The 13,190-nt window shown below is 39.3% G+C and overlaps 1 protein-coding gene across 2 annotated transcripts in view; it reads left to right on the top strand.

Annotated features, from left to right (window-relative positions):
• LOC309475604 (uncharacterized protein) overlaps positions 1-13,190 on the top strand; it is a 34,855-nt gene that overhangs the window by 10,162 nt on the left and 11,503 nt on the right. Inside the window, exons 2-4 of one of the 2 annotated variants that reach the window (XM_082138443.1) lie at positions 1,587-4,482; positions 5,629-5,701; positions 6,405-6,584. In XM_082138443.1, the coding sequence (XP_081994569.1) occupies positions 6,530-6,584 (55 nt within the window). In that variant the 5' untranslated portion in view covers positions 1,587-4,482; positions 5,629-5,701; positions 6,405-6,529. Of the gene's footprint in view, positions 1-1,586; positions 4,483-5,487; positions 5,702-6,404; positions 6,585-13,190 lie in introns of those variants that run through there. The other variant, XM_082138444.1, reaches the window with a different exon arrangement.

The following is a 13,190-nucleotide window of genomic DNA, read 5'->3' as shown; positions in this document are numbered from 1 at the left end:
AGGCAGACTACAAGAAAGTAAAAACTCATGTTGCAGCTGAGACAGGCACAAGTAAGACTACTAAATTCTCTGCCTGTTTAGGACCGCTATCAGAAGCACCATTAGAAGAAGACAATGTACATGTAGGCTAACAACAACACCAAACGTAATTTCTTTTCTCCTTGTCACTGAAAGATGTTTGAAATAAACATTTTAAAACTTAACATTCGTGTATGTCTTAAATTACTTGCAATGGATGTAATGTCCGTTGTCAGAAGTTTTAGTCAGCGAATAGCGCAGGCTATTTTCCCTTATCAAAAGTGTGGGGGTCGATTGCTGTCTTTGCAAAACTGGGGGACATGACCCCCCTGTCCCCTGTGTCAATGGCGTGCCTGCCCTACATACTGTAGGACAAGGGATTTGGAAATCGATGGATATTAGATTAAGAAAAAAAAAAAGGAAAAAAAAGGATAGTTAAAGGCAATCATTGTCCAAATTCTTATATAAAGGCTTGGAAACAATCGATTTATAGTAGTTGTCTTCTTTCTGCTATTACATAATAGTTAACTTTTTAATGTGAAGGGGTGGATTTTGGAATCCACTGCTGCTTCAATGTATATGTAAAGGCATTAATCAATAGTTTTCCTTCTAAATATCACATGAGTTGAATGATTTCTCTAGGCTTGTGAGATTTTACTTTGTTATAGAAGTTACAGTGTTATCACTGAAATGTTCTTTTCATGTATTCTGTCTGTATTTGATATATATGCAGTAACGGTGCTTACTTATTTAGCCCGGCTTCCAGAAATGAAATATGGAAAGATGTTTTGTTTAAGAAAGGTCTTTAACATGTGTCAGTACATACATCTGTTTTTCTAGGGTACTCTGATTACTATAAGTCACAGGGGTCAATTAAGTCTATGGTTTAAGGGAACCTTTCTCAGTTAAAGCCTTACTTTCCAGTCAGAGTAAAGTCTCCTTGAGAGAAAGAACGCATTATCTTGATGTTTTGAGAATACTCTCCTGTTTATAGTTAGAGCCTGGCCAAATACAACCTTGGAAAAGCTGTGTGCCGTTGTGTGTGTTAGTCTTCTTGCTTACAGGTTAAGGAACCCCTGGTATTATTGGAGATTGACTGAGTTGTTGTTCGGGACATGCCGGCACCCAGCAACCCAAATCTGCGACCTGGAAGGTCACGACGTGCCTAACTTCAGGGTCCGAGTGTCAGCTGCATAATCTATGGAGATATGTTTCAGTCAATCTGTATATGTGTGGAAAATTACTATGTTTATCAATTTCTTAGCCAATGAGAATCATTCAACCTGAAGCAAGGACGTAGCTTACACCTTGGTGAAGGGTATAACACCTGTGATCTTTGTAACTGTAAGCGGGGTGTCCTACGAACTCCTGTGTGAGTCTTGAAGCTGACTTCTGCTGATGAAACTGCAAACTAACTTCAGTAAAACTTTTCTTCAGTTTATTATAATTCTGACTCCAGGTTTTCTTTCAAACATCTGGTCCTTGGGTCCTAAACTAAATTTGCCCTAACAAATGTTGCTATTTTTTATGATTTACTGAAAATTAAACCTTTCTTTCTTTTATTTTAGACCTGATGAAAGAGAGGGAAGAACTGAGTGAAGCAGAGGAGAAACATCATGTCAAAACTGTTGAAAAATCTTTGAGTGGCTCACAGACTGAAAGTAATTTATTAAGAAGAAGAGACAAAAATGTTTTCATCTGCCCTCAGTGTGGGAAGAGTTTCACACAAAAAGGAAACCTGAAGAGACACATGAAAATCCACACCGGAGAGAAGCCACACATATGTAATCAGTGCGGAAAGAGTTCTACACAAAAAGGACATCTTCAGACTCACATGAGAATCCACACCGGAGAGAAGCCGTACACATGTGATCAGTGTGGAAAGAGTTTTGCACATAAAGGAACCGTTAATGATCACATGAGAATCCACACTGGAGAGAAGCCGTACACTTGTGATCAATGTGGGAAGAGTTTTGCACATAAAGGAACCGTTAATGATCACATGAGAATCCACACTGGAGAGAAGCTGTACACATGTGATGAATGTGGGAAGAGTTTCAGCACCACATCGCTGAAGCACCACATGAAGGTTCACACACAGGAGAAGCCTTATGTATGTTATTTGTGTGGAAAGAGTTTTAGTCTGATGGCTAGTCTAAATTTACACCAGAAAAGACACAATGGTGTGAAGGATCACATCTGCTTTGATTGTGGGAAGACTTTTGTCAGAGATGGTGAACTGAAACTGCACCAGAAAACTCACACTAGACAAAAAAAACGTACAAGTGTTCACTCTGTGACAAGAAATTCAAATGGTCAGAATATCTAAAAATACATGAGAGGATCCACGCTGGAGGGAAGCCGTATAACTGCCCTCCGTGTGGGAAGAGTTAAATTAGTTTATCTTCTTTACTCAGTCATAAAAATAAAAAAATAATAAAAAAATCCTACCGAAAACAATAGGGCCTTCGCCCTTTCAGGGCTTGGGCCCTAAAAAATGTCTGAAATCACAGCGAGTAGTTCACCTTGGTAGTTCATGATTTTTGTATTTTGTTCCATTTAGATTTCAGTGTGAAGGGGGATGGATTCCTATTCTTCATGACCTCTTCATCACCATTTATCCTTTATGGCAGTGGTTCCCAAACTGAGAGAGGAGTGCAGAGTTATAAAAAGGGGGCGCAGCAAAGCTAATGGATAGTGTAGAGTCTGCAGACTTTTATGCAAGAAACCACTGTGAATTTATCCCACATATTATGCAGCTACTTACCACATAAGTAAAAGAAAATAGAAAATGTGACAAAACAAATTAATCTGACATATTTTATTATGCCAAGATGTATCACAGTACCCTCTTGAGCGGCATGTTGTCAGCTGCAGCGGTTGTTGTTGCAGGAACAAAAAGAATGGATAAATCTGAATTGTATATGGTAAAATATAAATGAATGATGCATGGTTCTGCGTTAATGCATTGTTGCATCCAGTAGAAGCTGTTGCATTGGAACGTCACGTCAGGTGTAGACAGTGTTAAGACAAAAAAATATGATGAGGCACCTCGTCCTTGGATTCACCAGTAATGAAGAGAAATTCTCAGATCGGTTTCAGGCCTCATTCATCTGATGTGGAAATAAATCTGATACAAATCGGATACTTGCTTGTAACGGTGGTAAATGAAATCATCTCAGGTGGACACCAACTGTGATCACATGACTCTTTTCATTAAAGAAATTACAGGCGAGATGGGAAAGTGGGGTTTTAAGCGCTCATGGCTACAGTGCCAACGTAAAATCAAAAGCTTAAAAAGCAAGTACAAGGTGGTCAAGATCACAACAAAATATTGGTAATAAAAGCTGTATTACATTCCCATTCAGCATGTCTACCTTAGGTTGTTTCACCAAGTGTATTGTGTAAATGAAGATATCGGATATTAAAAGATGTAAGCAGGTCGTCAAGGTGTTAAGGCCACGTACACACTGTAAAATTTCAAGAGTGACAACTGCAATTAAATACGGCAGTGAAGTCTCTAAATTATCATTCTGTGTGTGTATGGAACTCCTAAAAATTCTCACGGCTTTCTCCCGGAACCACTGCTATATGGAGTGATTTTAGTAAGTGATTAAAATAAAATAATTCTTTACCAAGAATGATGAATAATAAGAAGAATATTGTTCATACTTTGAATTGTGAATTGAAAGTCTTTCTTTGACTCTACTGTTTTGGGAAAAATACACTTCACTTTGAGGAAGCGTTGTGTGTGTTTCTTCTATCTCCCTCTATTTCTGTCCTTCAGTATGGGATCTTGACTGGCACCAGCAAGGTGGGAGATGAAACAACTATGGAGGGGTTGAAAGTCCCATATAAGAACATTGATCGTTGAGTGTCATTCCTGGCTTTTACCTGTTTTCAGACTGTTTCCACCTCAAGCTTAGTTATTGTTTGCATTTATTACTCACCATTCGCACTTGTAACTGCCAGTTGCGACTGCAACACATCGGCATTTTAACTACTTTTGCTACAGATTCGTAAGTATTAAATTTTTTGTAGCAGTAAGAATGTAATATTGCTACTGTATCTTTACATTTTGAAAACAAAAAAAAACATATTGTCAAATCACCTTTTTTATATAACATTTATTTTACAATAAAGATTGTTTCAAAGCAGCTTTACAGTGATAACAGGAAAATAACACAACACAGTTTGTTTTGGCTGCATGCAGCTCTAAGAAAATAGTGTATTTGTCCAGTTTAAGTAAGTTCGGTGTTGATTCATTACTATATACTGACTTTTCTATATACTCTCAAAGATTAGCTCTTTTAACAGCCATAAAATGTATAACGTTGAGGTGGAAGGATCCAAACCGTCTGTTCTGCACATTTCACTGATTGACTGCTTCGTCAATCAGGCACAGATCAATGGCGGTTTTTCAAAGAAGCTACTCATCAAAGATGCTGCAGTCCCAACTTGTTTGTATGTAAAACTTCACTTTGTTCTTCCTTCAAGATGCTGCAGTCTCTACATTGTTGGGTCCGACCTCACATCCGCAACCCGTAAATAAACTTCTAAAACATTTAATGTTTTTTGGTACATTATGGAGCCAGCATAATCTGAAATGAGTTTGTAAATAGATATGCAACACTAACATGTTGCTAAGTTGGTGCTGACGTGTTGTTTTGTACAGTCTATTGTTGCCACAAGCTTTGATAGAATATCTGTTGGAAACAAGACAAAATACGTTGTTTGTTTTCCTAAGTTACAGACACCGGCCCTGTTGGGGTCTGTTGTTTTTATTGAGTTAAAGATGGTGAGATTGAGTTCACTCAGTCTCTGTGTCTTTTGTTTTGCTAAAATAAACCAACATTTAGTGTACTTGCATGGGTAACGTTATTTCAAAAGTCTGAGTATGTTTACAGACAGTTTATATTAGCGTTAATATTAAATCTGTGGCAGCATTGAGGTAATGGTAATTATAATACTCTTACAATAACGGCTGAATGGCGACCATTCAGAAACATAATTTTGTAAAAACGTTTGAGGAGGTGGTTGGATGTCTCCTGTCGTCGCTGATTCGAGCCGGATAAAATTTCCCTCAGCAATGTCCATCATTAAAGGTGTTTTATTTACCTTACTTGAGCATCACCAAGCCACAGCAGGACAGGCTACAGCATACATGACCCTAGTTACCTGTGGTTGGCCTAGCCGTGCGTCACTCAGAAATCAACAGGCCAATCAGAAGAGAGGCTCATGAATATTAATTAGACAGGCTAAACTCGACCTTTTCTTAGCAGAGCTCATGAGAAAGGAGATGTAAAAATATATTGAGATGTTTTTTGGTACTTATACCGAAAATATATATTCTTAAGGACACCAAAACCTGAAATAAAACTCCAGAAATGTGTACAATATGGGACCTTTAATATAAAAAGTGTAGATTTTGCGGTACTAGTTGATGTGACTTTTATTTTGACAACGGAAATTCTGGGTTTAAACGTCTGCACAATATGCCATGGTCAACACGCAATAACGCGTCTTCGCGTTGTATCGTTTGTACACGTTAGGTCTAAAGAAATAGCTGTATGGCCTTCCATTCGTCTAAGGAAATATTTGTCTTTTCAGCCTTCTATAAAGTACCTTTCGTCTCGGAGTGATGACGTCACCACCGGCGCGTTAGTCAAAGAGGTCTTCTGAGGTGAGTTACTCACAGCGCTTTGTATATTAACACAATCATGACAAAACGTTTATATAAGCAACGTTTTTGCTGTCCTTTCTGTCTTATTTTCATTGGATTCTGCGCTATTTGTTTGCCTTTTTCTGGCGTCTGCCTACTTTAGCGTAACTTAGCTGGCAATTTGACAGTTTCTTTGTTTGTGCGATTTTTTTTTGTGTGTGTTTTTGTTTGTTAGTGTGTATGAATGTTTCGATGTTTGAAGTAGTAATGTTAACTCTTGTACGTTTGATACATTATTCATGTTTTTCTCGTTTAGGCTGTGAGAAATAATGGTGCAGTTTTATCATCTTTTTCAGAATACTGACTCATATTATCTGATTATTGATATAATGATAATCTCTCAACAGCTTCTGTTTTCTTCTCATTTGTTAGATCTCTTGTAAATTGTCTGTAATCATTTTAATCTGTCACTTAAAGTAATTTCATTGGTGGAACGGACTGAGACAAAGTGAACTCTTTTATAGTCTGTGGGGTGGGGGAGGTTTATATAAAACGGTCAACAAATAAATAACCAGCTAACAAAAATACGGGGTAGTTGAAATGTTGAGTCAAAATATAAAACAATTTAATTTATTTTACATTTTGATAGATTGTTAGTGGATAGTTTAAACGTAACTATGCTTAATGAGTAATTTAATAACTGATTTATTTTTTATTTTTGCAGATCTGATTATCCCATTATACAGCAACTAGCGTTAAGTGAAGCTCCTCCCCCAGGAATTCACCAATAGGCCTAAATGCTGGAATATTTTCATCAACTTACAAGCGAAGAAATAGAGTTTAGAGAACATGAATGATCCAGAACCCTGCAGAATAAAACATGAAGATACTGAACATCTAATAGGTTGGTGTTTATTTTTGATTCTTCATTACTGATGCTGAAGAACATTAAAGGATTAGTTCACTTTCAAATAAAAATGTCCTGATAATTTACTCACTCCCAATACATTTTTTTTTATTTTTTTTTTTTTTTACTTTTTAACCACAAATAAGACCCTTATTTCTCGACTGGGATCGTGTAGAGACTTTGAAGCTGCATTGAGACTGAAATTTAAACCATCTTTGAACATTGAAATAGTTGGTTGCCATTGAAGTCCATTATATGGAGAAAAATCCTGGAATGTTTTCCTCAAAACCTTAATTTTTTTCCGACTGAAGAAAGAAAGACATGGACATCTTGGAAGGCATGGGGGTGAGTGAATTATCAGGAATTTTTTATTTGAAAGTGAACTAATCCTTTAAGGTTATAAAACTTGAAGCAGTTCATCTGATTTAAAGGGCACCTATTATGCAAAATTCACTTTTACATGGTGTTTGAACATAAATGTGTGTTGGCAGTGTGTGAGCAAAACCACCCTAGAATGATAAAAATCCACCCAGTGTTTTTTTTACAATCTCAATAAATCATAAGCACTGTCTCAGAATGAGCTGTTCTCAGATTCGGTGCAATGTGACGTAGAATTGCACAGGCCCCTCCCACGAGTCCACGACTGTTGATTGACACTTCAGTTTGAGCATAGACCCGCCCTGAGTGAGCAGGTAGCCACTGAGAATCGACCCTTCGCGGGGAGTTTGATTGACAGGCGATCTGGACAATCATAATCCGCCTTTTTTTGTCCGACAAAGCAGCCAGGAGAGTTCAACGTTGGAGGATTTGAACTTGAAAAAACGGAGTGTACTGAGTAGGCCTACTGACATCTTTCCGCAGTTAAAACTAACTACATTCCTTCTTATGTTCATTCATGTTTATTTGATGCTATAAATTAACTAGAAGGAAGAGATGATCGGTTCACGAGCAGCTTTAACTGAGGCACCACAGCGATCTGTCAAGACACATTACAGAGCCACAAAACGGTATTGTCTAAATTTCTTTAAAAATTACCAAATTTTAACGTTGAGACTGTTTAATATCAAAAGTAACCTGGACTGTCTAGTCTGTCAGCGTGTTGTCAGTGTCCTCTCTGCTGCGCGATGTGTTTTTCATTGCGTGAGATCATGGTTTGGCGTGAGCGCGGTGTAGCTTGTCGGACATAGCAACAGTAACTAAAGGGGCCGGGTTTTTGCGAAGGTTTTTATTTTTTATATTTTTTATTACTTTGACATTTAAACGAAGTCAATCATTTCGTTGGATTTTAGCTAAAAAATGTGGCGGCACATTACTGGAGTAAAGAAAGCATCTGTGAAAGCAGCGCAGTTTGAGTGTTTCGGAACATATATGTGATCAGAGAGAAAGATGAGGCCCTTCCCAACAACATGTTTATTAGATCCTATACCAACTAAACTACTGAAAGAAGTGTTACCTGTAGTGGAAGAGCCTCTCCTCAATATTATTAACTCGTCTTTATCTTTAGGTCATGTTCCAAGAACATTTAAACTGGCAGTTATAAAACCTCTAAGAAACCACAATTAGATCATAATAACCAAGCAAATTATAGACCCATTTCAAATCTTCCATTTATGTCTAAAATATTAGAAAAAGTGGTGTCCGCTCAACTGGGCTCTTTCTTGCAACAAAATTATATCTATGAAAAGTTTCAGTCTGGATTCAGACCGCATCATAGCACTGAAACTGCGCTCGTTAAAATCACAAATTATTTACTTTTAGCTTCTGACCAAGGCTGTATCTCAATACTAGTTTTACTTGATCTTAGTGCTGCGTTCGATACTATAGATCACACAATACTCTTAGATCGACTACAAAATTATACTGGTGTTCAAGGACAAGCATTAAGCTGGTTCAGATCATACCTATCTGACCGCTACCATTTTGTCTATTTAAATGGAGAAAAATCGATCATAACTCCAGTAAACTATGGAGTGCCACAGGGATCTGTGTTAGGCCCTCTGTTATTCTCAATATATATGATGCCACTTGGAAATATTATAAGGAAACATGGAATTAGTTTCCATTGTTATGCTGATGACACTCAAATATATATTTTATCACGGCCGGATGAAAACGCAAAATTTTCCAAATTGACAGAGTGTGTTAAAGATATAAAAGATTGGATGACGCGTAATTTTCTTTTATTATATACTTTATATATATTTTTTTCACCTATGTCTAGGGGCTGTTTACACCAGGCCACTTCATGCGTTTTCTCAGATCGGATTCCAATCTGATTTATCAAAACGATTCCATTTACACCTGGTTACATAAATGTGTGGTGTTGTTTTTTTTTGCTGATATAAATCCGATCTTCAATTCCCGCTATATGCAGATTTAATGGAGTGCACGTCACCGAAAGCAACGAGATACATTATTTTATTGATCATTAGCTAAAATTTCTGAATCAAAGCCCGCAATAAGAGAAAGCGGATACAGCCCTGGTAAGATCATTTCGTTTCTTTACATTTAATGATGAAGATTGTGTGTTAAGCGTCTGCGACTTAGGCTACTTTCACTTTGATTTGCGATAGTTTGCACGTTGATGCTCAGCTTCTCATCTGCGGCGAGTGTGTTGCAGTAGCGTCGTCATATCTGACTAAAACATGACATATAGCCTATAACACGCTCTCGCATGTTTATTTTTTAATAAACCATATTCAACAACATATAAAAATGAAATAATCTTTAGAGTAAAGCCACAGCCATCATTACCAAGCGCGAACCATTGACAGTGAATGAAACGAAGCGAACTTAGCTTGCAGGCTGTAGTGTGATGCGTTAACCAATGGTGTAAACATAATCATAGATGACGCGCCACAGGTTTTTATTTAAAAGAAAGAACGTAGCTTATGTTTGTATGTAGGTCTAGGCAATTTATATTCACAATACTTAATAACTAATATTATTTTATTGCATTTGTATTAGTTGTTTTAAGAGTTAAAAAAAAATCGGTCGGTCTTAACGCAAGTTTACAACCGGCAAGTCGGTCGGACTAAAAGGGAAAAAAATAAAATTGGGTCGGTACTAAATTGACAGGGTCGGTCGGGTTACGGCAAACAAGAATATTTTTAAGGATGGCCTCATAAATGCCAGAGGAGAACTGGCCCCCGACTGAGCCTGGGTTCTCCCAAGTTTTTTTTTTTCTCCATTAGGTCACCTGATGGAGTTTTAGGACACCATTAGGTCACTTGGAGTTTTTCGGTTCCTTGCCACTGTTGCCTTTGGCTTGCTCAGTTGGGGATATTTTGGGGATATTTAATTTCATTTTATCAATCAATAAATTCCACTTGAAACAAACCTTGTTGTATTATTTTAATTTAATACTGTGAAGCTGCTTTGATACAATCTGTATTGTGAAAAGCGCTATACAAATATACTTGACTTGACTTCTCTGACTACGTTTGAATGTGTGAGTTAAGTATTAACGTTAAACTGTTGGTGAGATGAGATGAGATGAGATGAGATGAGATGAGATGAGATGAGATAATGCAACGCTGACATAGGCTACAGTAGGCTACAATGACAGTTGCATAGATGTTGGGAGTTGGGAACCGGTGAGAAAATGTCCGGTAGCCTACCCGGTAACTTTACCAGTAATAACAATATTAATTTAGTTCTGCTTAACGGTTCCTGAACGCTGTAACTAACAGCTGCCCAGCCATCAACACAGCCGCGTGTGATTTGTTTACATACGAGCTGCTATATCTGTATTCTTATTATTACTTGTATGGATCTCGTTAATAGGGAATGTGAAGGTACTTCACGCAGTGTTGCATTATGGGACGTGGGCGCCATGTTTGCAGGCACGATCACTGTTTACCTTTTCGCCGCCCATTGCTATCAGGGCTTGAATTTCGGCACGGGATTGCGGGTATTGCGCATAATTAATCATTCCCGCAGGTCTCCCACTTATAATGCGGGAAATTCCCGCAAACATTGATTCACTTTAGCATGTAGGTTGTATTAGTAAATTAATCCACACAGATTATAAAATCAGTCATTTTAAAACTGTCTGCGAGACGCAATTTCACAAACAGCGTGAGTGATTCAGCGGTGCTGCGTCTTCCATCTCTCGTCTCTCAACATGGGTTGCACAAGGCAATCGTTAAGCGCGCTGCAGGCGGTGATAACACTCTCGCGTTTCGGGAGTCGGGATAGACGGAATTGTCACTTGCATAATCGGGCCAGCATTGCATCATGAGTAACTAAAGTTTACCATTTGCACGTCTTTTTAAGTCTTACCAGTTTAAGCATTCACGCGATTTGAAACTATTCAGTACTTGCGCGCTGTCTGAGAGATGTTTTTTCTCTCTGCACACATACATAGAGTAAAGCCGCCTCGCGAACAGCTTGCGGGTAACAAAAGTTATTTTTCGTTGATTATATCGCTTTAACAGTCAAAAACATGCGAAAATTATGTCAATTTCGGTCTTGATGAGTATCCTCTAAACACAGTCGGTTACTGTGCGTTCACACCGCCGCCGACTTGAGCTTCCAAAGTTACCGGATTCATTTTCAATGGAAGCTGGCTTCTCTCAGCTGCAAGGAGCGTCAAATCCATCGGCGTCGCGTTTTGGGCGTTTTGAGCGTCAATCTGAAAGTTGAAAGAAGCTCAACTTTATGGTAATGAGCTATGACGCGGTTCAGCGGCAAGCAGCGGCAAAACGCCAGCAAACAATCAGTTTAGAATATAGAAGTCCTTCGCGCTGGCTGATCCGGAGAAACATACGATGTAAACTTTCGTTCCTACCAAAACATTAGTTCCGAGAAAATGGAGGAGAAACTGATAATCGCTGTTGCTGGGTTTCCTATCATTTATGATATGACGTTATTTTCATATAGGGACCAGTTACAAAAGAACGAGGCATGGGATAAGATAGCTGGTATAGTTGATGTCTCCGGTGAGTTTGTGAAGTGCGTGCTGATGATTTATAATATTTTGAAATAACTTTAGTAGGCTACTGATAGATACTCAAATTTGTCTCTGTCTTGCCAGTAGGGCTGCACGATGTATCGTTTAAACATCGATATCGCGATGTACGAATCCATGATAGTCACATCGCAGGATGTGCGATGTCAAGAATAGGCGGGCTATCGTAGTTGATCCGTGATTCATTAACCGTCCGGGCCAGCTGTTCCCCGGTCCTTGACGAATGTGATTCGTAGATTAATTGCACAGTTTAACCATCATAGAGTGAAAGTTTATATATAAGTATAATTACACAACGCGTGCCATAGGCCTTTTCATGTAAAGAAGCTGCTCTGTGATGTGATGTTGAATATTCACATTGCTTATGGGTTTTTTTCTGTTGTCTGTTCACAAGCTGAGGATTGCAAAAAGAAATGGAAGAGCTTGAGGGACATGTTCAGGAAGGAAAGAAAGAAGGAAAAAGATAGGCGAAGGAGTGGCGCGGGTGCAAGCAGTGCCCGGCCATGGCGGTACAGTGCGGTCATGGGCTTCCTCAATCCTTTCATGGAGGACCGGCCAACGTCCAGTAATATGGGGGAGGGGAAGCCCTAGATGACAGTGGACAGTGGCCAGAGGACAGTGATAATGCCATGGCCGGGCACAGTCAGGCACCAGAGCAGACGCCAGAGCTTCAGGCACAAGAGCAGTCACCAGAGCTTCAGGCACAAGAGCAGTCACCAGAGCTTCAGGCACAAGAGCAGTCACCAGAGCTTCAGGCACAAGAGCAGTCACCAGAGCTTCAGGCACAAGAGCAGTCACCAGAGCTTCAGGCACAAGAGCAGTCACCAGAGCTTCAGGCACAAGAGCAGTCACCAGAGCTTCAGGCACAAGAGCAGGCACCAGAGCTTCAGGCATCAGACAACACACCAGTGCAGAGAGCAAGCCAGCCCGCCCCGAGAAGGAAGAGACCCCACACCTCTGACTTTGAGGAGAGACTGATCACAGTATTGGAGGCTGTGAGCAACAGACCAGGACCTGTCCCCAGCCCTTCTCCTCCTCCTCCCCCTCCTCCTGACGATAGTGATAGCTATTTTTTTAAAAGCCTGCAGGAAGACTTTAGAACCCTGCCTTCAGGAACAAGGCAGGATCTCAAGTTTGAGATGCACCGCCTGGTGTATGAGGCAAAGTGTCGTGAGGTTGACCCTTGGGCTGAGAGGAAATATTTACGAACGCTCGTTTTAAGCGGGAATGCTATTCATTCGCTCACGGTAACACCGATTTGACCAATTGCACAGATGCAAATAATAATAATAATAATAGCTAATTATAATTTTTTCCCGACCAAATGTGACCAAAACGGTTATAAAAATGCTGTTATAAAAGGTAATGTTTTTTTTTCTGTTTACATTTCATGGTGTGACACAGACTTCAGAGCGGCCAAAGCGTCAACAAGCGTCAACAAGCTTCCCCGTACTTTTTGACAAGCGTCCTTGACAGGGCGGCCAGAGCTTCTTTGCAGCTCAAGTCGGCGGCGGTGTGAACGCACAGTTATGTCTTAAATCGCACGTGACCGTATAATGAAAACAGGATCCGTGCACTAGCTCTTAAAGTGACAGCAGCCATATGTGTGTGTCATTAATTTGGTTGTCAAA

This window comes from Leuciscus leuciscus, assembly GCF_965113295.1.
Source record: "Leuciscus leuciscus genome assembly, chromosome: 15".
Taxonomy (NCBI): domain Eukaryota; kingdom Metazoa; phylum Chordata; class Actinopteri; order Cypriniformes; family Leuciscidae; genus Leuciscus; species Leuciscus leuciscus.
This window is presented reverse-complemented; position numbering and strand designations above follow the sequence as displayed.